At 40.6% G+C, this 20,363-nt stretch overlaps 1 protein-coding gene and 1 long non-coding RNA gene across 2 annotated transcripts in view; one reads left to right on the forward strand and one right to left on the reverse strand.

The window, feature by feature from the left end:
• Col1a2 (collagen type I alpha 2 chain) overlaps positions 1 to 20,363 on the forward strand; it is a 36,154-nt gene that overhangs the window by 7,002 nt on the left and 8,789 nt on the right. Inside the window, exons 7-39 of the mRNA XM_059257344.1 lie at positions 2,306 to 2,350; positions 2,524 to 2,577; positions 2,672 to 2,725; positions 3,008 to 3,061; positions 3,428 to 3,481; positions 3,936 to 3,989; positions 5,757 to 5,801; positions 6,069 to 6,122; positions 6,226 to 6,270; positions 6,562 to 6,615; positions 7,100 to 7,198; positions 7,324 to 7,368; positions 7,483 to 7,581; positions 7,963 to 8,016; positions 8,139 to 8,246; positions 8,594 to 8,647; positions 8,759 to 8,857; positions 9,791 to 9,844; positions 10,299 to 10,397; positions 10,896 to 10,949; positions 11,415 to 11,468; positions 11,864 to 11,917; positions 12,179 to 12,232; positions 13,195 to 13,239; positions 14,395 to 14,493; positions 15,605 to 15,712; positions 16,360 to 16,413; positions 17,910 to 17,963; positions 18,712 to 18,765; positions 18,862 to 18,915; positions 18,997 to 19,104; positions 19,458 to 19,511; positions 20,235 to 20,288. Of these exons, the coding sequence (XP_059113327.1) occupies positions 2,306 to 2,350; positions 2,524 to 2,577; positions 2,672 to 2,725; positions 3,008 to 3,061; positions 3,428 to 3,481; positions 3,936 to 3,989; positions 5,757 to 5,801; positions 6,069 to 6,122; positions 6,226 to 6,270; positions 6,562 to 6,615; positions 7,100 to 7,198; positions 7,324 to 7,368; positions 7,483 to 7,581; positions 7,963 to 8,016; positions 8,139 to 8,246; positions 8,594 to 8,647; positions 8,759 to 8,857; positions 9,791 to 9,844; positions 10,299 to 10,397; positions 10,896 to 10,949; positions 11,415 to 11,468; positions 11,864 to 11,917; positions 12,179 to 12,232; positions 13,195 to 13,239; positions 14,395 to 14,493; positions 15,605 to 15,712; positions 16,360 to 16,413; positions 17,910 to 17,963; positions 18,712 to 18,765; positions 18,862 to 18,915; positions 18,997 to 19,104; positions 19,458 to 19,511; positions 20,235 to 20,288 (2,124 nt within the window). The remainder of the gene's footprint in view (positions 1 to 2,305; positions 2,351 to 2,523; positions 2,578 to 2,671; positions 2,726 to 3,007; positions 3,062 to 3,427; positions 3,482 to 3,935; positions 3,990 to 5,756; positions 5,802 to 6,068; positions 6,123 to 6,225; positions 6,271 to 6,561; positions 6,616 to 7,099; positions 7,199 to 7,323; positions 7,369 to 7,482; positions 7,582 to 7,962; positions 8,017 to 8,138; positions 8,247 to 8,593; positions 8,648 to 8,758; positions 8,858 to 9,790; positions 9,845 to 10,298; positions 10,398 to 10,895; positions 10,950 to 11,414; positions 11,469 to 11,863; positions 11,918 to 12,178; positions 12,233 to 13,194; positions 13,240 to 14,394; positions 14,494 to 15,604; positions 15,713 to 16,359; positions 16,414 to 17,909; positions 17,964 to 18,711; positions 18,766 to 18,861; positions 18,916 to 18,996; positions 19,105 to 19,457; positions 19,512 to 20,234; positions 20,289 to 20,363) is intronic.
• Positions 407 to 11,757, reverse strand: LOC131906656 (uncharacterized). The gene is made up of 4 exons (XR_009378173.1): positions 10,583 to 11,757; positions 2,519 to 2,594; positions 1,906 to 2,044; positions 407 to 669 (listed from the first exon to the last, which is right to left on the reverse strand). It is a non-coding gene; the product is annotated as an uncharacterized LOC131906656 (long non-coding RNA).

Here is a 20,363-nt window from a genome sequence, read left to right on the forward strand (position 1 = left end):
TGCCCCCAACAGGTTCAGAACTACACTATTCTTAATTTACTACTAAATTGATTTACTCAGCCAGCAGCAAATGACCTCACCCTCTGGCTCACCCTCAAGAACTTAATGATATAAAAAGTGTTTCTTTTTTTCCATTCTGATGAAAATTCTTTTTCTTGTCTAGTTATTAAAATCCAATATAGAAGAGAATGAGTCGGATGTAGCATTTATGTCATCAGCACACATCCTGTCATTTTTGTAACGATTTATGACCTAGCGAACAAATGAAGCTTCTACCAAACTATCACTGAGATGTAATAGGGAAAAAACAGACATAATCATGAAAAATATATAATAGTTTATAAGAGAGAATGAAAATGTCCCAGAAATAAAAACATTAGATTGATATTTAATATGCAAGCACACAACTTGGTGATTCTAATTATGTTTTCCAAAGGCATTTATCTGTTAGTTATCATGGTCTTTAAAATACAACTTTTACCTGGGCCCTACATCAGTGCTCTATCGTCACAAGACAGTCTTCTGAAGCTAATGGGCCGAAATAAACTAATGTACTATAAGGGCAAGACAATATTTTCTGTAAATTAAAACTCTCACTCGCGAAATAATGTAGCTTTAATTGATGACTTCCAATTTCCTGATTTTCCCGGTAATTTAAAATGTTCATATCTGAAATGAAAGATGTAAGCATTCTTTTGGCTTTGTTTATATTGGACATTTGAAATGAGTTGTTTCTTGCTAATGCTGGACATTACTCAGCTATAAAGTAGAACCCATTTCTCAAGAAGAGACAATGGGAAATAGAGCAGAAGTAGATGTCACTTCATTTTAAAAATTAAAATGGTGGACAAAAGCTGGAAGAAATTAATATGGATTACAGATTCTCTTGTCTTTAAAGCCTCTCTCTGGGGAGAATCAAGCAAAATATTTCACTTTAAAATATCAGTGACATATAATTTAAGTTTGTACATCTACACACTTCCACAGACATATGCAATCAACAGATATGTGTTTAACAAATAGAGAGGATAGGCAGCAATAAAGTGTTAAAATAATTTTCCATGTTGGAAAATCAATAACTACAAAACCCCATAGGGTCCTTTTCTGAATTAATCATAGTTCATCTTACAGCCTCCACAAAATAAAATATCCTTTATGTAAATGAAGTTGTTGCAAATACAGGGAAAGATGAATAAATATAATTAACAATTCATGATGTCAAAGAAAATTATACTTAATGGATACCTAAAAAATATTTTTATTGAAAAGCGACAGCTTCTTTTTAACACGGAAGCAATTTCTAAAATAAAATAAATAATTTTCATAATTAAAATAATGTGCTTCTTTAAATAAAATACATATTGTCTCACTACAGTCACTTAATAAAGTGGCTAAGCTCACTGCAGAATCCTCATGGTTGATATATTATGAACAAATTACTCAAAACTTGTGCAGGACGTATTTTGAGCTGTAGAGGAATGGGTCCTACAGTTAGAGGATACAATACAATACACAGGCATTGATTACTACAGCGGCTAAAGAAAAGCACATTTAGCTCAAAAGCTCATAATATTCTGTTTTACTTTACATTTGTGTTCCTGAAGAAAAAGGAAAACAAACTACTGTCATTTGTGTTATGTTTTCAATATCCTATGATAGATTCTTCCAATAGGCTGCCTCAATAATAATTGATTTTTCCTTCATCCCTCATTACATCCACTTTTGCTTGACATTTTCATCAGTCACCAACAGCCCTGAAAGGAGCTTTACGGTTATAATAAACCTCCTTTTAATCATTAAGAAGGACTTTTGATCCTTTTCAATTTGTGCCCCTGTGGCAATAGAAGTATCAATTTCTTAACTAAGTATGACATGGAGAGATGACATAGGACGAAGGGAACTAACTGAAACGATTTGTCAGCCATTATATCTTCTGTTCTGGTGCGAAGATCAATTCACCTCACTGCCCCGAACACTCTCCGGATGCCCAATTTCTCACAGCTTGAGGAACTTGTGGCTTCCCCCATACAATTCTCACAGAGTCCTGAAGATTTGGTTGGTAAAAAAAAAGAAGTGACGGACAAGAAAGGGTGCGGGTACAGGAAATTTGGGTTCTTAAATGCTTCTTTGGGAGGGAGGAAAAAAAACTATGAAATAACACTAGGATGGTTTTGCTCATCTGTCCATTGAAAACAGCCAGCAGCTCAGCAGTACTGTTTCTAAATCTAGTTTTCCCAGTTCAGCTAACGCTACTCCAAACAAGGACCTGAGTTCTTAGTACTAACGATGTGTATACTCTTGGCAGGGCTTAATGGGACCCAGAGGCCCTCCTGGTGCTGTTGGAGCCCCTGTAAGTACCAAAATCTTACAATCATTCTTACATAAAATACAAGGCTAAGCATTACTCTCATGAGATGGGGATGCTGCTCAATGACAAAGTACTTGTCTATCATGTGCAATGATCTGAGCTTGATTTCACAACTTCCAAATAAGTAAATAAATGTTCCTTCTCCCCTACCTTAGGGCCCTCAAGGTTTCCAAGGACCTGCTGGTGAGCCTGGCGAACCTGGTCAAACGGTGAGAACATTTTCTCCCTGTGTGAAAAAAAAAGTCTTTGCTGGGAGGTTTGTAAACACAGTCTTCACCTCACAATGTGTCTCCATTTCCTTAGGGTCCTGCAGGTTCTCGTGGTCCAGCTGGTCCTCCTGGCAAGGCTGGTGAGGATGTAAGTGTTTATTCTCAAGCTCTTCCAAAACAACTTTTTAATACTCCCATCTCAACAGAAGCATGTAAATCCAAATTAAGTTCCATGCTGAAGGCTCAATATACTTAACATGAGCCTCCCCATATGGGAAATATTACTTTAATGAAATACTAATTAACTTGCTTGTACTTGAGAGATATGATTGTTAATTAAACATGCATTTGAGCCCACAGTCTTGGGTGTACCTTTCTTCCTCACGGTTTGCCAAGTAAAGGCTGACCCTATGCTGCTTTCACGTTTTAGGGTCACCCTGGGAAACCTGGACGACCCGGCGAGAGAGGAGTTGTTGGACCACAGGTGAGGTCATTGACAACAATGTGTAGTCCAGAGTCAGTTGTAAGGGAGCATGCATGGTGGTACAGATGCCACTCACACTTGTGGCATGGATTAAAGGCAAGGGAAAGAACCAAGGAAAGAATGCAAACATATTGTTTGTGCCAGTCGATCAGACTATGAAAAGCTAAACTACGTTTTCTATAAATGCCGCCATCTTGGTTACTCATGTCATAGCTATTGCTTTGTGACTCCATGCTTACAACACACCAGCCTTTGATTCCAAACTTGAGCTTTGAGGAGAGAATTGATTTGGAAAGAGGAAAGCATTGCCTTTTAACTTCTAAGAAAAACCTTATTCACTTGGTTCTGAATTGTCTTTTTTCCCAGGGTGCTCGTGGTTTCCCCGGAACTCCTGGACTTCCCGGCTTCAAAGGCATTCGGGTGAGGACAGTCTCCGTCCACAAGAGAAAAAAAATGCTGATGGGGGTGGGGTGGGGGCGGGAAGAACTCCATTGTGTTTACATTCCTGGGAACAGATCCTAGTTTCCACGGCTCTGAATTTTGAAACTGCTAGAAATTAAAGGGGAGCCAAAACTCACCAAAAACTGAGATTGATGCAGAAAAACTGGGTAAATTACAGATTATTTTTAAGTAGTTAGAAGTATCTGAAAACCATAAAATGGTTAGGAGGACAAGGATGTAAGGAAGCTTGTCCAGCATCCTTCCCTCTTACCTGCATGCAGATGAAGTGACTGACCCAGGTTGGTGGAACCAGCTCACTTGAGCTGGGACATTGGACTCTGTTCTAATTTAGCAGCCAAAGGATCTGTCCAGGAGACATAATAATTGCCAAGATGGAAATTACAGCATTTTAAAAGTGCCCATTGCCTTTCAGGGACACAATGGTCTGGATGGATTGAAGGGACAGCCCGGTGCACAGGGTGTGAAGGTAAATACTGAGTTTGGGACACTGTTTATAAGCAATTCCTTTAAGTCTATCATTACTATCAAAAAGGCTGTTTTACTGATGACAACCCGCATTTCAAAAAATATCTTGTCTCCTCATCTATCCTTCAAATCCCTCAGTGGTAGAACACTGAGATCCTATGACAAAAGGCCAATTACTAATACTTATTTAACTTAATGTTTATTTAAATAATCAAATGAAAACTAGTGTTACTATTTTCTTCCCCCATCTCCTTTCCTCCTCTTGCAATGTCACTCGATCTCTGTAGCCAAAACAAAGGTAAATAAACATATGATCAAGTATTAGAGCATAGTGTGCTACTTTAAAGTGTAAATCCTCCCTTGCCTTGCACTAATTAGGTATGTACATTCATGTCACAATACATTTTTCAACCTCTTTCCTCTGATTTATCTGTGCACACTCAAAAAAATTTTAATTAGGTAATTAAAGTCTCAGAAGTGTGTTATCTCTGGGCTTAGCCTCTTCTCTGACAGCGTTTCCAACCATAAAACGTTCTCTTTCCTATTAAGGAGATAATGTGATATTAAAGTGAATACCAACGTAATTACAAATTAATGAGTAACGAATGCTAGCGGGGCCAGAGACGGACATGAATATGGAGAATCTGGTCTAGCTTCCCAGATGCCACACAAGTGGATAAGGTCAAACCCATTCTCCCACGAGCCCAGTACTATAGCTCAGACTACTAATCACAACAAGGTAAAATGTTAGAGCTGAAAGGTATGTTGTAGGTGTCCTCATTTTGTGGATGGGGAAAACTGAGGTCAGGTAGAGCTGGTGACTTGCCCAAAGTCATTCCTCTAGTGGTTAGAAAGGCAAACTCAAGAAATCCCATGCCAATCGTTCCTGAAGAACATTCTTCCCAGGGAATCTTAGACCTACAGCTGGGGAAACGGCTCAGTGGTAGGGCGCTTGCTTAGCATGTGCCAAGTCTTGGGTTTATTCCTCAGCATCTCTCTCTCTAAACTAGAATATCTTGAAGAAAAGTTCTTTTTCATCCCCCCAAATAGGAAACTACCCACCACTGCCTAGCACTCCCAATCAGAACCAAATTCAATGGCTCTAAAAACTATTATGATGCTTAGACTCTCCATATGTCTTAATGAAAATGATAACACTGAGCGTTCCAATATCATTCAAATATCTTTGAGAAAGGTAAATTTGGTTGTACAGAAAGAAAGAAAATGTATCCTTTGTCTTCTCTTTTTAAATAATATTCCTACTCTCTGGAGCTGCTTCCAAATGTATAGAATGTAAAGAGAAAATTGGAGAGGAGTACAACCGAATAATCACAACCTTTTGCATATTTAAATAGAACTCTTATATTTAAAAAAAAAAAAAAAAACCAGCTGGGCGGTGGTGGCGCACGCCTTTAATCCCAGCTTTGGGAGGCAGAGCCAGGTGGATCTCTGTGAGTTTGAGGCCAGCCTGGGCTACCAAGTGAGTCCCAGGAAAGGCGCAAAGCTACACAGAGAAACCCTGTCTCGAAAAACAAAACAAAACAAAACAAAACAAAACCATGTGTATGAGATCATTGAGAAACAATCTATATGTATAAAAAGGTGTTTTAAAATGTATGAAAGGCTCAAACTGACATAATAGGGTAAAAACTGCACAATCTAAATATACATACATATATATATATATATATATATATATATATATATATATATATATATATATTGGTATATATAATGAACACAGACTCAATTTTTCTTCTGCATGTAGGGTGAACCTGGTGCCCCTGGTGAAAACGGAACTCCAGGGCAAGCGGTAAGTATTGATCAGTTCACTGGAAACCCAAATGTGCACTCTCTGCATCTTGAAATGTCTTTCAAGTTTTTGCTAATTACCGTTTCCCTTGGCATTGTATCCTTGATATTTTTCTTACGTCCCTCTGCATATTCAACTTTTACCTGGTGTTAGAACGAGACTTGTATTTTTAGTGAATTGTTGTAAGTGTTAGAAACTGAGCAAAGTTACATGCTGCCTGTGACTTTATAAGATTCTGGATTTTCCTAACAGTATTTCTGCTTCTAGGGAGCCCGTGGGCTTCCTGGAGAGAGAGGACGAGTCGGAGCCCCTGGTCCAGCTGTAAGTGGTCCAGCTTTTTTCTTCTTTTTAAGTCTTCTTACAACACTGTCTAATGCCAGCTGCTCGACCTCCACCTGACTGTCCATCTTTTCTTCCTTCATAGGGTGCCCGTGGGAGTGATGGCAGTGTTGGTCCTGTTGGCCCTGCTGTAAGTTCTGACACTGGGGTGCTGAAAGGCTTGAAAGTGTGGGGCGGGAGCTATCTTCCCTAACTTTTATAAAGTGATATAATTTTGAACACTTTTGCCAAATGTTCCCTGAGGTCTTTGGCAGTCTCCATTTATAAGTAGCAGAGGCTATTTCAAATTCCTGGAGCTACTGAATGATGCATAAAGTAAAACTCATCCTATGTTTGGAAACCTCGAAGTCTCTCCTTAATAGAACTAACTTCCTGGTTGCTTTCCTCATCTACTTCAGGGAAATTTCTGCTTCGATTTCAGGGTCCCATTGGATCTGCTGGCCCTCCTGGTTTTCCAGGTGCTCCTGGTCCCAAGGTAAAAACACTGATTGCTGTCACCACCTTGATAGATTCTTTAGCATAATATGAAATATCAGTACTGTTTGCAGGAAGAGAGACAATTCCATAGCAATTCCCTAAATCAGCCTCACCCTCTTAAACGGGAACAAAAGAGTTTTCTCAGTCTAAGTTTGCAACACACCTCTCTGTTCCTGCACACTGTGTAAAGACAGAGCAGCAACCTGGCAACTGACTCCCTGTAGAATGTGCTTCCCAGGTTAGGGGGGCCTGAGTGGAAACCACTTACGTAGAGACCGAGTCACAGCTGAGGGAGGGATAATGCCAGAAGCCTGAGCTAAGCTTGCAAATTAGAAAGTCAACCCTAAACTTTGTGATAATAAGCCAGACAAGCTAAGTAGTTGCTATCCTGCAGAAATTCCCTAAAATTTGGTGCTATACTAACAGAGATGTGCTGTGTCGTTTATTGACTGCTAATTCCCCGCTGTTACTTCCATTCTTAGGGTGAACTTGGGCCTGTTGGTAACCCTGGCCCTTCTGGTCCTGCTGGTCCCCGTGGTGAAGTGGGTCTTCCAGGTCTTTCTGGCCCCGTTGGACCTCCTGTAAGTAGTCATTGACCTTAACGTCCTTGAGCAGAAAGACTGAAGGTGGGCTCAGAAAAGGTAAGAAATGCTCTAATTCAGTGATTTTTTGTTTCCTTTTCCTTTTACCCCTCACCTCCCTGCAGGGCAACCCTGGAGCAAATGGCCTCACTGGTGCTAAGGGTGCTGCTGTGAGTACAACTGGAGAATTGACCTTTGCTGCTCTGGGTTAGAGGCCCTTACCTAAGGCTGCCTCTGCAGCCGGCTTCCTCCTGACGGATGTTGGGTTTTTTTCCCCCCCACAGGGCCTCCCTGGCGTTGCTGGGGCTCCTGGTCTCCCTGGACCCCGTGGCATTCCTGGCCCCGTTGGTGCTGCTGGTGCTACTGGTGCCAGAGGCCTTGTTGTAAGTGGTCGCCACCAGGATGTTTATATCCTGAGATACTAGCTTTAGTGTTTTATATGTTCCTTGACTTTTTCTCGAAATTTTTTGTCTTCCTTCTGTAACGTTTTGCAAAAGTTTGTATTTCTTGTGTAGCTGCCTTGTGTTCCTGCATAGTCCCTCTGCACACACTCTCTGTCACCTTCCTTCTGCTAGCTTAGAAGCTTGTAAAAAAAAAAAAAAGGTAGATGAGGTCAAGACCATGTGTGAATCTTAACCGTTCAATACCATTTTCCTACGTATGGATTTTTCAGATGACTTTAGCTTAAACGTCCCAAGAGACTTGTCTGTTGGAGACTGTTGACACACTTCTGTCATTTGACCATTGTTTCTCTCGGATCTTAGGGTGAACCCGGTCCAGCTGGCTCCAAAGGAGAGACTGGTAACAAGGGCGAGCCTGTAAGTGGTTTCATAATCACAATTGTGTTCCTTGAGCCTCATCAGTTTTCAATCCAATTTCAGTTGCTAAATGTGATATAAAAATATTTTTCTACTCTTCTTATTCTTTTTTTATTGAATAGGGTTCTGCTGGAGCCCAAGGTCCTCCTGGTCCCAGTGGTGAAGAAGGAAAGAGAGGGTCCCCTGGTGAACCTGGATCTGCAGGCCCTGGAGGGCCTCCAGGGCTGAGAGTAAGTTCTGAATACTCCAGACAGACACAGCAAGACCATCATGCCTCCCCTTGGCTGGGAATTGGTCAGAATTTCTGTGTGTATTTCCTAGACGAAAGAGCATCTGCCTTCCATCTGTTTTATTAAATTAGTGACTCTCAGTTTGGTATGTTATTAAATTGGTCTGGAAACAATGTTGACCTATTTTTGCCAGTTGCTCATCTGTGCATTCCCTTGGCGTTTGGGTAAGACGCCTTGGCTTGGTGTGCAGTGATATCTTCCTCTTAGAAGAAATCATGCCTTGTGTTCGTAAACTCTACCCTGTGGGGTTCAAAGGTTTCTCTAATCCCCCACGTCCTTTCCTACAGGGCAGCCCTGGATCTCGTGGTCTTCCTGGAGCTGATGGCAGAGCTGGTGTTATGGTAAGTTGGCCTTCACTCATTTACCAGGAAGGACCTTGACAATGCTGGTGCACATGACGTCCTCAGCATTACATTACCAGCCCCCTTATTCAGCCCCTCTCCTATTAACAGGGCCCTCCTGGCAATCGTGGTTCAAGTGGTCCTGCCGGAGTCCGAGGTCCTAATGGAGATGCTGGTCGCCCTGGGGAGCCTGGTCTCATGGGTCCCAGAGTAAGTTTCAGATAAATCCTCATAAAGTCCTGTCTGGAATCGGTGCCTTCTTTAAAGGGCTTCTGAACACTGATGGTAACAACAAAAACCTCGTAAAGTAAGCTTATTAGTAGACTTGTTGATGTTTACTTTTTTATTTTACTTTATCAAAGCCCCATAGAAGTTTCTGAGTGTTTGGCTAGCTCATAGGTGTCCTGTGCATTACTTGAATCAGTGACTATGAAGGTTTTGGAAAACTAGATCTATTTTAAAATATTCAAATTAGTTTGGTTCTCTTATCAGCACATATCTTTTATCTTATTTTGTGACTTTTCTATAAGGTAGTCATGAAATGTATTAAGGCTATACATTATTAGTTTATTAGATTCATAAGTGAAACCATTTTTCCAGCAATCATAAAATGCTCTAATGTGTTCAGCATCATACCAGCTATAGAAGAGTGACATTTTGATCCAGATATACTCAAATCCATAGAAATGGAATCATTTTTTTTTGCTCCATTATCTCTTATGGGTGAATATCAACTGTAATTTCATACCATAAACAAGTAATAGGGAACATCAAATATAGTAATAAAAAAAATCCACCTTGGAAATTGCTTACCAAAAGTATTAGTTGTTTTTTCTCTTCCTATCATGGAGTGAATAGCATGATACATTTTGCCCATACTGTATGTTGCTTAACAGTTTCTTCTGATGCCTATAAATGGATCAGTTGCACAGAAATAAAATACAAAGGAAAACACACAAAAAAAATAGAAGAAAGATTTCAGAGTTCTTTTCGTAGTTTCCAGCAAGGCTAATATTGATAATGATTCACCCTCGGCAACAGACAAGAAGTGAGGAGATAGTGCTGTGTGAGATTTCAATTAATTTGAGCCTGGAGTGTGGGAGCTGAAGTACCAATATGAAAGGACCCTCCTTCATTTTACAGGGTCTTCCTGGGTCTCCTGGAAATGTTGGCCCAGCTGGTAAAGAAGGACCTGTAGTAAGTATTGCTCATTTTCCATTACATTTTCAAGAACACTTATTGCACCCTCATCAAGTCTATTTTTGTGCCTTATTTATCCATGAATACATTGAAAATAAATATCAGCCACCTCTACATCATCTGGGAACAGAAGGTAATAGATTCTAATTAGTGAGTCTAAATGGATGCAGGACCGAAAGCAGAGAAGGGATAAGGAACCATGACTGGAGAAATTGAAGCTGGTGACAGGGGGATAGAAAGGGAAGGAAGGGGGCAAATTGCATACATATGAGATTGAACTGCCTGTCTCTGCACTGACATCCTATTAAGAACAAGGAAATGGAGTCATAATTTATTGACACCTTATAGGGGAAGTTTCGTGCATTCAGCAAACTACCCTGTTCCATCATGTGAAAACATCCTAAGCAGGAAACCATAGGGATGATAAGTAGACTTTAAACTCTGGTTTCAGGGTCTCCCTGGCATTGACGGCAGACCTGGCCCAATTGGCCCCGCTGGAGCAAGAGGTGAAGCTGGCAACATTGGATTCCCTGGACCCAAAGGCCCATCTGTAAGGATCATGACTTCCCTCCCTCAATACCTCTTTACCCACATCTCAGCCACAGTCTCACATTTCTCTCCTGGTCCTCGGCAGTTTACCTCAAGGCAGATCCTTTCAACACAAGAAAGCTGTAGAGCACTCATTGCTTGAAAGCCTTACCTCCACTGTGGCCTCATACCCTGCTGGAAACCTACCTGAGTTGCACACCTCCACAAACAGAGTCCTTTCCGTACAGAGCTTCACAGTGTTGGAGCATGCCTTGGATAATAAATTCAAAGCTGAGAAATGTCAGAAAAATACACAAACAAGCAACAAAATCAACATTTCAAAATTGTCAGGGAACATTGGACGTATAATCTTTTCGTGTTCTGTTTATTGCACCAGCATTTTCTTCTTGCCTTCTATCCCTCCAACCCCTCCACTGTATCTGCCTCTGACTTGGTCCCCTCTTGAGATCATGGCATATATATATATGAAATTATATATGTGTGTGTACTTTTTTAATAGGGTGATCCTGGCAAAGCTGGAGATAAAGGTCATCCTGGTCTTGCTGGTGCTCGGGTAGGTATTAATTTCTACAGAGAAATCGCCCCCCAAAAGTGCTTTGTTTGAGGCTGCCTTCTGCTATCACTGTTACTTTCCAAAGTGGCACCCTAAAGGTCCTTTTACCATGCTCAAATGTCTTTATTTTTAACTACATGGAAAAGGCAGTGAACTATAACAAATCAGAACATATTGTTCAAAGATACAGATGCATCTGGTCTTTCTCGTATTCATATTAGGATTAAGAGGTTATGAATACGTGCTGATATTCTCTGTCCTTTGTAAACTGCCTCCTATCTGTGGACTTCTCTTAAACTACATCAAAAGTCAATAGGCACCATTTAGAACTTGGTGAAACTTACAATGGGTTGCTTTAATCCTAAAAATGATAAACTAGTCTTGAGGAATTAGCTTTCAAAGTGCTTTGAAGCATATTAGGCTGCCTGACTTGTGTGTAACCACCGGCCTTTCTATTTTATTCAGGGTGCTCCAGGTCCTGATGGAAACAACGGTGCTCAGGGACCTCCTGGACCCCAGGTGTGTACTTCTCCCTACTCCTTTCTAAAGCAAAGTAAGCCTTGTCCTTCAGAGCAGCTATTCTTTCCATAGTTACGGCAGCAAATTGACATCAGAGCTATCTCTTCCATCACTTACAACAATACTATCTGACTTTGTTTTATGGGACTATTGTTTCTTGAAATTAACTCTGGCCTTCCTACGTATGTGGTAACTAACAACGTAATAGGATACTCTGATTAAAAATAAAACATCATAACCATTATAGCTATGCTAATATGCATAGACAAATGAGTAGTTTTTCCTTCACATAACTGGACTCATGAATTTGGCTTCAGACTCACAATACCAACACATTTTTATGATGCCAGTAGGGCAGGCATTAACATCAATGCTGTCTCTTCTGTCACTTTCAGGGTGTCCAAGGTGGCAAAGGTGAACAGGGTCCTGCTGGTCCTCCAGGCTTCCAGGTGAGTCAACGAACATGCAAGACTCTGACTTCGACCTCACTGCTCCACCTAATTCACTGTGACATCACCACCACCAACCACCACCACCCAGAATGTATCTTCAGAACTCAAGCAAAAGCCACAGTTATTCAAAACAAACTTTTCTGGAGTAGTTTAACAAGACATAATAGTGTTCATGCTCATGATGTTATTCCCCTTACAAGCCCAGTTATTAGCATTAAGATGGCCATAGTATTGAGATTTCCATGTCTCTTCATTTAGGGTCTGCCTGGTCCCTCAGGTACCGCCGGAGAAGCTGGCAAACCAGGAGAAAGGGTGAGTAAATTACGTGATGATGGCTTGACCAAGTCTTAGCATTGCCTTCTTTTTAAATTCCCTTTTGCCATGTAATTACAATACGAAAATTTTATACTTCGCACACTAATTATAGCAGTCTACATTGTTGGTGTTGAACAAGGGAATGAAACAACTTATTTATATTTTGTTCAAATTGCCTTATTTTATGGACTGACTGAAACATCACAATATGAAAGCAAAACCTATTGAATATTTCATGTAATAGCCTTACTTTTTGTGTGTTCTTTGCTATATTAAAATACAAATTATTTCCTTCTCCATAGTGGAAACGTAAATGCACTGATTTTCCATCAAACCAGAGCCTGAAAAAAATTGCTTTTAATGTTTTTCTTGGCATTCAAACATTACACTGCTATCCACAATCAGAGCATGAGTTCTGAGTCATTTTCTCTAATTGTGATGAATGTGCCTCAATTTAGTTACATTCTGTGGCCTGGTCTCCTTTGTCAACAGTGGGCCACATTAGAGAGACAGCTGGTCAGTAATAAAAGAGATTCACATGGGTATACAATTAACTAGGTAATGTACAGAATATGATAATTTCTATTAAGAAGGCAGTCGGTTATATAGCTAAAATGTTCAATGCCTGGCTGTGTTTGTTACTACTTATCACATTATCAAAGGAGCTAGCCTGCTTTGTCACTTTTTAAAAAGATAGTAAGCTGAATAATGGGAAATGAGTTTTCTGACAGCAGATCTGGCTCGGACACATCTTTGATAGTAGTGCCAGTCTCTTTTTGTGTCTTTCTATCGAGGCAAACATTTTGTTATATAGTCTAGCCTGTATACCAAGCATTTATGTGAGTAGAGCCCATATAGCTTTATTTTGTAATTCAGAATATTTTAATACCTTAGCCACAAGTGACTGTAGGGACCACACATAGATTTCATGATTTACTTACTGTCCTGTTTTTACCTAGGGTCTTCAAGGTGAATTTGGTCTCCCTGGTCCTGCTGGCCCAAGAGTAAGTGTTACTTGGTTAAATTTCATTAATTTTTGACAACATGTTTTTTAAAAGAAGTAGTGCTTGTCCCTAATACCACTGATGACCTTCCTTAAAGGACATTCCTAACCTCCTCTGTAGATACCATTGGGCTTCTAAATTAATAGTGAAAATTTCTCATTAGTTGCTGGTATTTCCTATTCAATGACCTATGGTTACAAGAAACATAAATGAACAAATATATGCTATAATAAATTACTTAGACAAATGTGATGCACTTATTACAGCTGCTGATTTTGAGCAAAGAAAAGTAATACTAAGATGAATATTTATAGGATGTGTAGGTGTTGGGATTCTAAAGCTAAATTCATGAGTCCAGTTTTATGAATGAAAAACTACTTGTCTATGCATATTAGCATAACTAGAATGATTGGATAGTTTTTTTTTAACAAAATTATCCCATTATGTTGTTAGTTATCACATACCTAGGAAGCCAGAAGTTAATGAAAAGAAAAAATAGTGCCATAGAACAAAGTTAGAGCAAGGTCCTTTGATATAATTGCAATGTGAAACTATGGGATAAATATTCAGGACTATAAAATGTTATGTTGTGGTGATGTTTAGATTGCAAAGTCAGAGGTTCTCAGCTAAATAGACACAAATGAACACACACACACACACACACACACACACACACACACACACACATATATGACCTCTGTTGACTATCCTGTTACATCATTACTACACAAGGTTGTAGAGGGGCAGTAATATGAAAATATAATCTTATCTGTTTATGACATGGCCATTCAACTAAAACTCCATGATCTTCCCTTCTGACTACTAAGCATGACTGACATCTGATTTTGCCTGTGAGTGTAGCACAGAAAAGACCATCCCCTTAAAAGTAAATGGATTCTAAAAGTTGACTATAACATTTCCAAAGCAACAAACTGTGGAATCGCAGTCCCAGAACATCAGAAGTATATGATATCGTAAACATTATCTCACGCCTTCCCTTCATTATAGGAGGAGAAAAATGAGAAGTGAAAAAAACGTTAATTTGCTAAAATATGCAGAATTCAATCTAAAACTCTAAGCAAATAAGAATGTGTCAGAAGGTGCCTGACTTCTTTCTCATCAGAAAGAGAACGACTTCTGATTGCTGTCTTATAGGGAGAACGTGGTCCCCCAGGTGAGAGTGGAGCTGCGGGCCCTTCTGGTCCTGTTGGAAGCCGTGGTCCCTCTGGAGCCCCAGGGCCTGATGGAAATAAGGTAAAGCTATACTCTATAGATAGATGGAATGGGCCCATATGTTCAAGAATAAGTAGATCCAACGGAAGAGTGATTGTTTTTGAAAGTTTTTATTTTTTCTAGTTGTGTGGTGATTTCAGTTAATATTATTTATTCCAAAAGAAAACTTGGAGAGGGAGGAAAATCTTGGTTCTAGAAGTCAGCAATGAATAGTACGGTTTTGCCATTTTCTGATTACACTGTTTATGCTTTTGTTTAAATCTAGAGCCATCCTTTACTTTTTTAGAAAATAGTTTTTGCTTTATCAACATCCAACCCACCCCATACAGTAAAATTGCTAAAAAATAGTCTAAATTTTAATAATAAAATTTATAATGATTTAAGTTTTTACTCCAAAGGCACAGGTCTAGAAGTTTATGTTCCAAAGCAGATTTCTAGTTTAGGTTTTTAAAAAGATAAGATTACAAATCTCTGAAAACCAGGGGTCTTGTAAGTCTCCCAGTTCTTACCTTCAAGGGGGAAAAATATAAAGAGTAGTTTCAAAAAGCTATTTCATTACGTGGAAGAGTATAGAGGGGAAAATGGAAACAACATAAGAGGGAAGAGAAGAAAGGACCATGGTGACATCCAGCGATGCTTTCAAAGGGATCTATTCATCTCAGTAGCTAGCCAACAGGTTTTACGTGTAGAGAATTGTGAAGCTTAATATAAAAATGGAACCCACGGCCCTACTCTTATGGAGACAATCATCTCCCAGTTGATGAGGTCTCTTTCCATGCCACTTGCCTGGGCTAAGAGACTTATCATTGAAAAGGTTGTGGGCAAACAGTTCTCAATCTCTCCTTTCCATTGTCCTGTCTTCTTCTTTTCCGTGTCTGTCTTCCTTAAGAGGACAAGATGCAGGCCGTAGAAGAATGCCAGTCGCCCACTCTCCGCCCTCTTCTCTTCAGTCATTGTGGCGTTGATAGCGGCCCCCTGTTCCCCTTCTTCCTTTCAACGGCACTCCTTTGTGACTCTACACAGCCAAGAATGCCAGCTATTAAATGTTTCAATTGGAATTCTTCAAGAGTTTGCGTCTTGGCTTTCTTCTTTTGCTGCTGAAATAATTGATTTCACATGGTTTTGATTCCAGGGTGAAGCTGGTGCGGTCGGTGCTCCAGGCACTGCTGGTGCCTCCGGTCCTGGTGGTCTTCCAGGAGAGAGGGGTGCTGCTGGTGTACCTGGAGGCAAGGGAGAAAAGGTACCGCTTTCGGACCTTGATACATAGCGTCCATGAACTCCAAGGAAGAAGGCTGTGCAAGGATGCCAAGTTGTTCACCATCCTTAGCAGGTGGTCCAGTAGCATCTTGACATCTGTGTGCATTCCCCTCTGCCACCTAGCACCTACTCGTGTCTAAACTCACTAATCTGGCAAAATTCCTTGCTACCATGGAATTTCACGCAAGCAGATGGTGTTGAGTAATACATGAGGCTCATTTTAATGCCACTAACAATAATGCCTCATCCTGCCCTAATTAATGGAGGAAGCTACATTGAACAGCTGTCAAGCGTGCTATGGCATTCGTTATATTGTGAGAGTGACCAGGCACCACGGCCCACTGCCATGTTGCCTTGTTACTCCAGCCTCATCAATTTGAAACTTGCTTCATTATGAATCAGAGGGATATTTATTTTATAATCTTCGATAATAATCTGAAAGGGCACTTAAAAGATGAGTTTCATACTGTTTTCCTCATTCAGTGTTCTACAGAGTGGTAGGAAATTGAAAACACTAAAATCCTTAAATGATGGCAGACATAGAAACTTCTATAAAAGCTTTTACAGTTCATTTCCACTCAAAAATTTAGTCGGAAAGCAAAAAACGTGGCCCTTGCTTTGTACTTTCAGGGTGAAACCGGTCTCAGAGGTGAAATTGGAAATTCTGGCAGAGATGGTGCTCGTGTGAGTAGAACTTTGTTTTTAATGTTCGTTTGTGCTTAAATTCTGTTTTTATGTTTTACTCAGTTTGAATTCAGCAAATTTCCAAGGTAGAACTACAAAATAATTCAATTTTAGTAAGATTGCAATCCATTACTTCTTAGGTCACTAGTAATATCATTTTACATACTCCAAAAGAAAATTTAAACATGATACGCCTTGAAAATCACATCCTGACTTCCTTTCAACTGTCTTTCACATTCATTATGCTAACTCCAAGCTGCACACCCAGAGCTGTAGGTTCAGAAGAACACTGATTGCTTGTTTTAAGTGATAATAAGGCTTTTAGAGAAGCAACATTTTCTTACATTTTAAAAAGCCACAGCCCCCAACAGTGCCCTAGGCTTCACTTTTCTGCCCTAAGATTTGATCTAAGGGCAGCTTCAGAGATGAGCTGTGACTACCATAGGGGTCACAGATGACCCTGAGGAAGTATAATTATCTTCCCTGAACTGCCAGCACTGTGGAACTTCCTCCTTAGTTTGCTCTTAGTCACCTCTTCCTGCAAGGTGATAACCACTGCAACACATTCCTGGTATCCTTTGTCTTGAGTCACGTAGTTCCTGCAGTTCCAAACAAGGCTACTTATTTGCCTCCCTCCAGGGAATGTCGCAAGAGTGACAGAATTCAGAGCTCCCAAATCCTGCTCCTCTCTGGCCTTTCACATTTCCATGACCTTTGTCGGCTCTTTCCTCAGCTGTTCTGTAGGCCTTGCTTCCTGAGCTAACTTCTGGGGGACCGTGGTAAACAGCACCAACATGAATCCAGAGCCTTCTTTTTCTGTTACTGTTACAAACGTGTGTGTGTGTGTGTGTGTGTGTGTGAGAGAGAGAGACAGAGACAGAGACAGGGAGACAGAGATAGAGACAGAGAGATGGAGAGAGAGACAGAGACAGAGACAGTGAGACATACAGAGACAGACAGACAGAGACAGACAGACAGAGAGACACAGAGAGAGACAGAGACAGAGAGAGACAGAGATAGAGACAGGAAGACAGAGATAGAGACAGAGAGATGGAGAGAGAGACAGAGACAGAGACAGGGAGACACACAGAGAGAGACAGACAGAGGGACACAGAGACACAGAGACAGACAGAGACAGAGACAGACAGAGAGACAGAGATAGAGACAGAGAGATGGAGAGAGAGACAGAGAGAGAGAGAGAGAGAGAGAGAGAGAGAGAGATTGTGCATGTGCCTATTGAGTGGATATGTGCCTGTATAATAGCTAAATGTGGAGATCAGAGGACAAGAGATGAGTGTTGCTTGTCTCCTTCTTACGTGGTCATCAGGCTTGACTGCAAACACCTACTGAATCATCTTGCTGGGCCTTGGGAGCTTTCTTGATGTCCTACCATAGTATGCAGTGCGGGTGTTTGACACTTCATGAGGAGCAGGACAGAGTTCAGTCTGGATGCTGTGTGTTGTTTTCAGTAAGATTTGCTTCCTTTTTGCTTCTAGGGTGCTCCTGGTGCTGTAGGTGCTCCTGGTCCTGCTGGAGCCACAGGGGACCGGGTAAGCATGCATTCGAACTTAATTGTATACATTTTCCCTGAGTTGTAGTTCTCTGAGCTGATAGAACTATCTGAAATCCCCTGCTTGCCCTGGTCCCAAAGAGCCTCAGCTATTCATTTTTATAGCTGGGTCTAAAGCACACTTATTAAAAAAAAAAAAAAAAAAAAAAAAAAAAAAACTGGCTGGTGTGAAGACAGCAGCAAGAAACAAATGCTGCTCTTTGGTGTTTGCTTCCGAGGCCTATGGGTATGCCAGCTGTCTGATCTATACCATGATCCCTATCATTTCTTTTAAAGACTTTCCCTGTTGCCCATTAACAATATCCTAATGCACTAAGCCTTCTCAAAGCCTTCAATTGTAAAAAGGGAAAAAAATCAATAAAATACATAGTGTACCCATTTCACATCGAACAGTCCATTTAAAATAGACCTTATTTATTGTATTGCGAAGATTGCAGCAAATAGATCAGTCCTGTGTCCATCTAAAAATTAAAATGTCCTCCTCCTGGTATTATGGGGACTGATTTATAGTGTTTCTGCAAGTGAACAACAAATACCACTCCACCTTTTAAAATGAATCCAGCCTTAAGCAGAGGAAAAATTCACCTCATTTTAGTCTCTAAAATGTGCATTAGTCTCTTCCAAAGTAACTGCAAACTCTAAAATGGCCTGTCTGCTGCTCTTTTCTCCTCTCGTCATCTATGTGAGGTGCATTAAACAACTTATCTCTGGCCTTTGGTCCATTACAGGGTGAAGCTGGTGCTGCCGGTCCTTCTGGCCCAGCTGGTCCTCGAGGTAGCCCTGTAAGTAGAGATCAGAGCTTTCTGGATACTCAGATTTCATGGTTTACACACATTCATGAAACTGCGAATGTAACAACATCTTTCCCTTCCACCTAGGGTGAACGTGGTGAGGTTGGTCCTGCTGGCCCCAATGGATTCGCTGGACCTGCTGTGAGTATCCCTTACGGCAGATTAATCTGCCAACACCACAGTGAGTTGGAAGGCCGGTGCTCACTGCTCTTCTTCCCACAGGGTGCTGCTGGCCAACCTGGTGCTAAAGGAGAGAAGGGAACCAAAGGGCCTAAGGGTGAAAATGGTGTCGTTGGGCCTACGGGGCCTGTTGGAGCTGCTGGGCCATCTGTAAGTTAAATTCTCTACTGTCCAACGTACTCCAGCATTTTTGTAATCCAATACATGCCCATTAGGTGCCCACTGCCTACTAAGCATTCCAGATAAAACACCTTATTTTTAAAACTTCACATTTAAACACCACTTGAAAGTTTTGTAAATATCTTGTTTTCATGCTTAGTAATCTATAGTTAATACTAAGAAAAGAACATTTACTTCATGTGACATAGATAATTGTGTTTTGGTTCTAAATTTTCTTCAAGGATGGAGGAAATAGATGAGAATGATCTGTCTGAAAACAAGAGCAACATTTGTACGAGTTACTTGTTTTATGATTTCATGCCACTTTCTTTCCTTGCATTTAGGGTCCAAATGGTCCACCTGGTCCTATCGGAAGTCGCGGTGATGGAGGGCCCCCGGTGAGTGTTTACAATTGACTCGTCACTTTTCTTTCTTAGCTACATACTAGTGACAATTTGAAAGTTTGAAGATCTTGATAAATTTGAGCGGTGGTAAGGGGATGCTTGAGAGTCATGTTCATTCTAGTCAGAAAACGTATGAAGTTAAACGGTACTGAGATTAGAGTCAGCTACGTGGGCATTAACTCAACCCCCGAAGCAACTTAGGGCTGCAGATGGTACTACTATCTCACTCAAGGGAATGAGCACAAACCCAGGTAGTTTAATTGGGAAATAAATAATTTCTTTCCTACCTTTTATCCTCTTGTTAATGTCTCACTTCTTCTGACTGACCCTCCCCATCCTTGCCCTGGCTCATTTTTATACTTCTGTCTATAAACAGCACTGCTTTTTCTAGTATCCTTTCCCTTCTACCCAGCCAAGCGGTCAATAGATATTCACATTTCATAATGAAAATATCTTCTGCTCTCCCCTATCACTATCAGATAACCTGTTAGCATTTGAAAAAACATCACCAATCTTAATGTAAACTATGGGCATTACAACTATTTGCATACTGGTAAACCAGGACCCTAGTTGAGTGGCCCCCTACCTGAAGCTAAGTGCTACCTCTTCTGTGGTCCATCTCTAGTCCCATGATGATTTTCCAAAGAGAAAATGTTTATCTTATCCTAATTCTTGGAGTTGATTTGACCGTGGAGTTTTAATGTGCTTGATTCTTAGGGTATGACTGGCTTCCCTGGTGCTGCTGGACGGACTGGTCCCCCTGGACCCAGTGTAAGTACATCACTCCAAGTATATATCTTCATTTACACTTACCATAAGACCTGACCTCTAGTAGGAAATTAGAAA

This window comes from Peromyscus eremicus, chromosome 3, assembly GCF_949786415.1.
Source record: "Peromyscus eremicus chromosome 3, PerEre_H2_v1, whole genome shotgun sequence".
Classification (NCBI taxonomy): Eukaryota; Metazoa; Chordata; class Mammalia; order Rodentia; family Cricetidae; genus Peromyscus; species Peromyscus eremicus.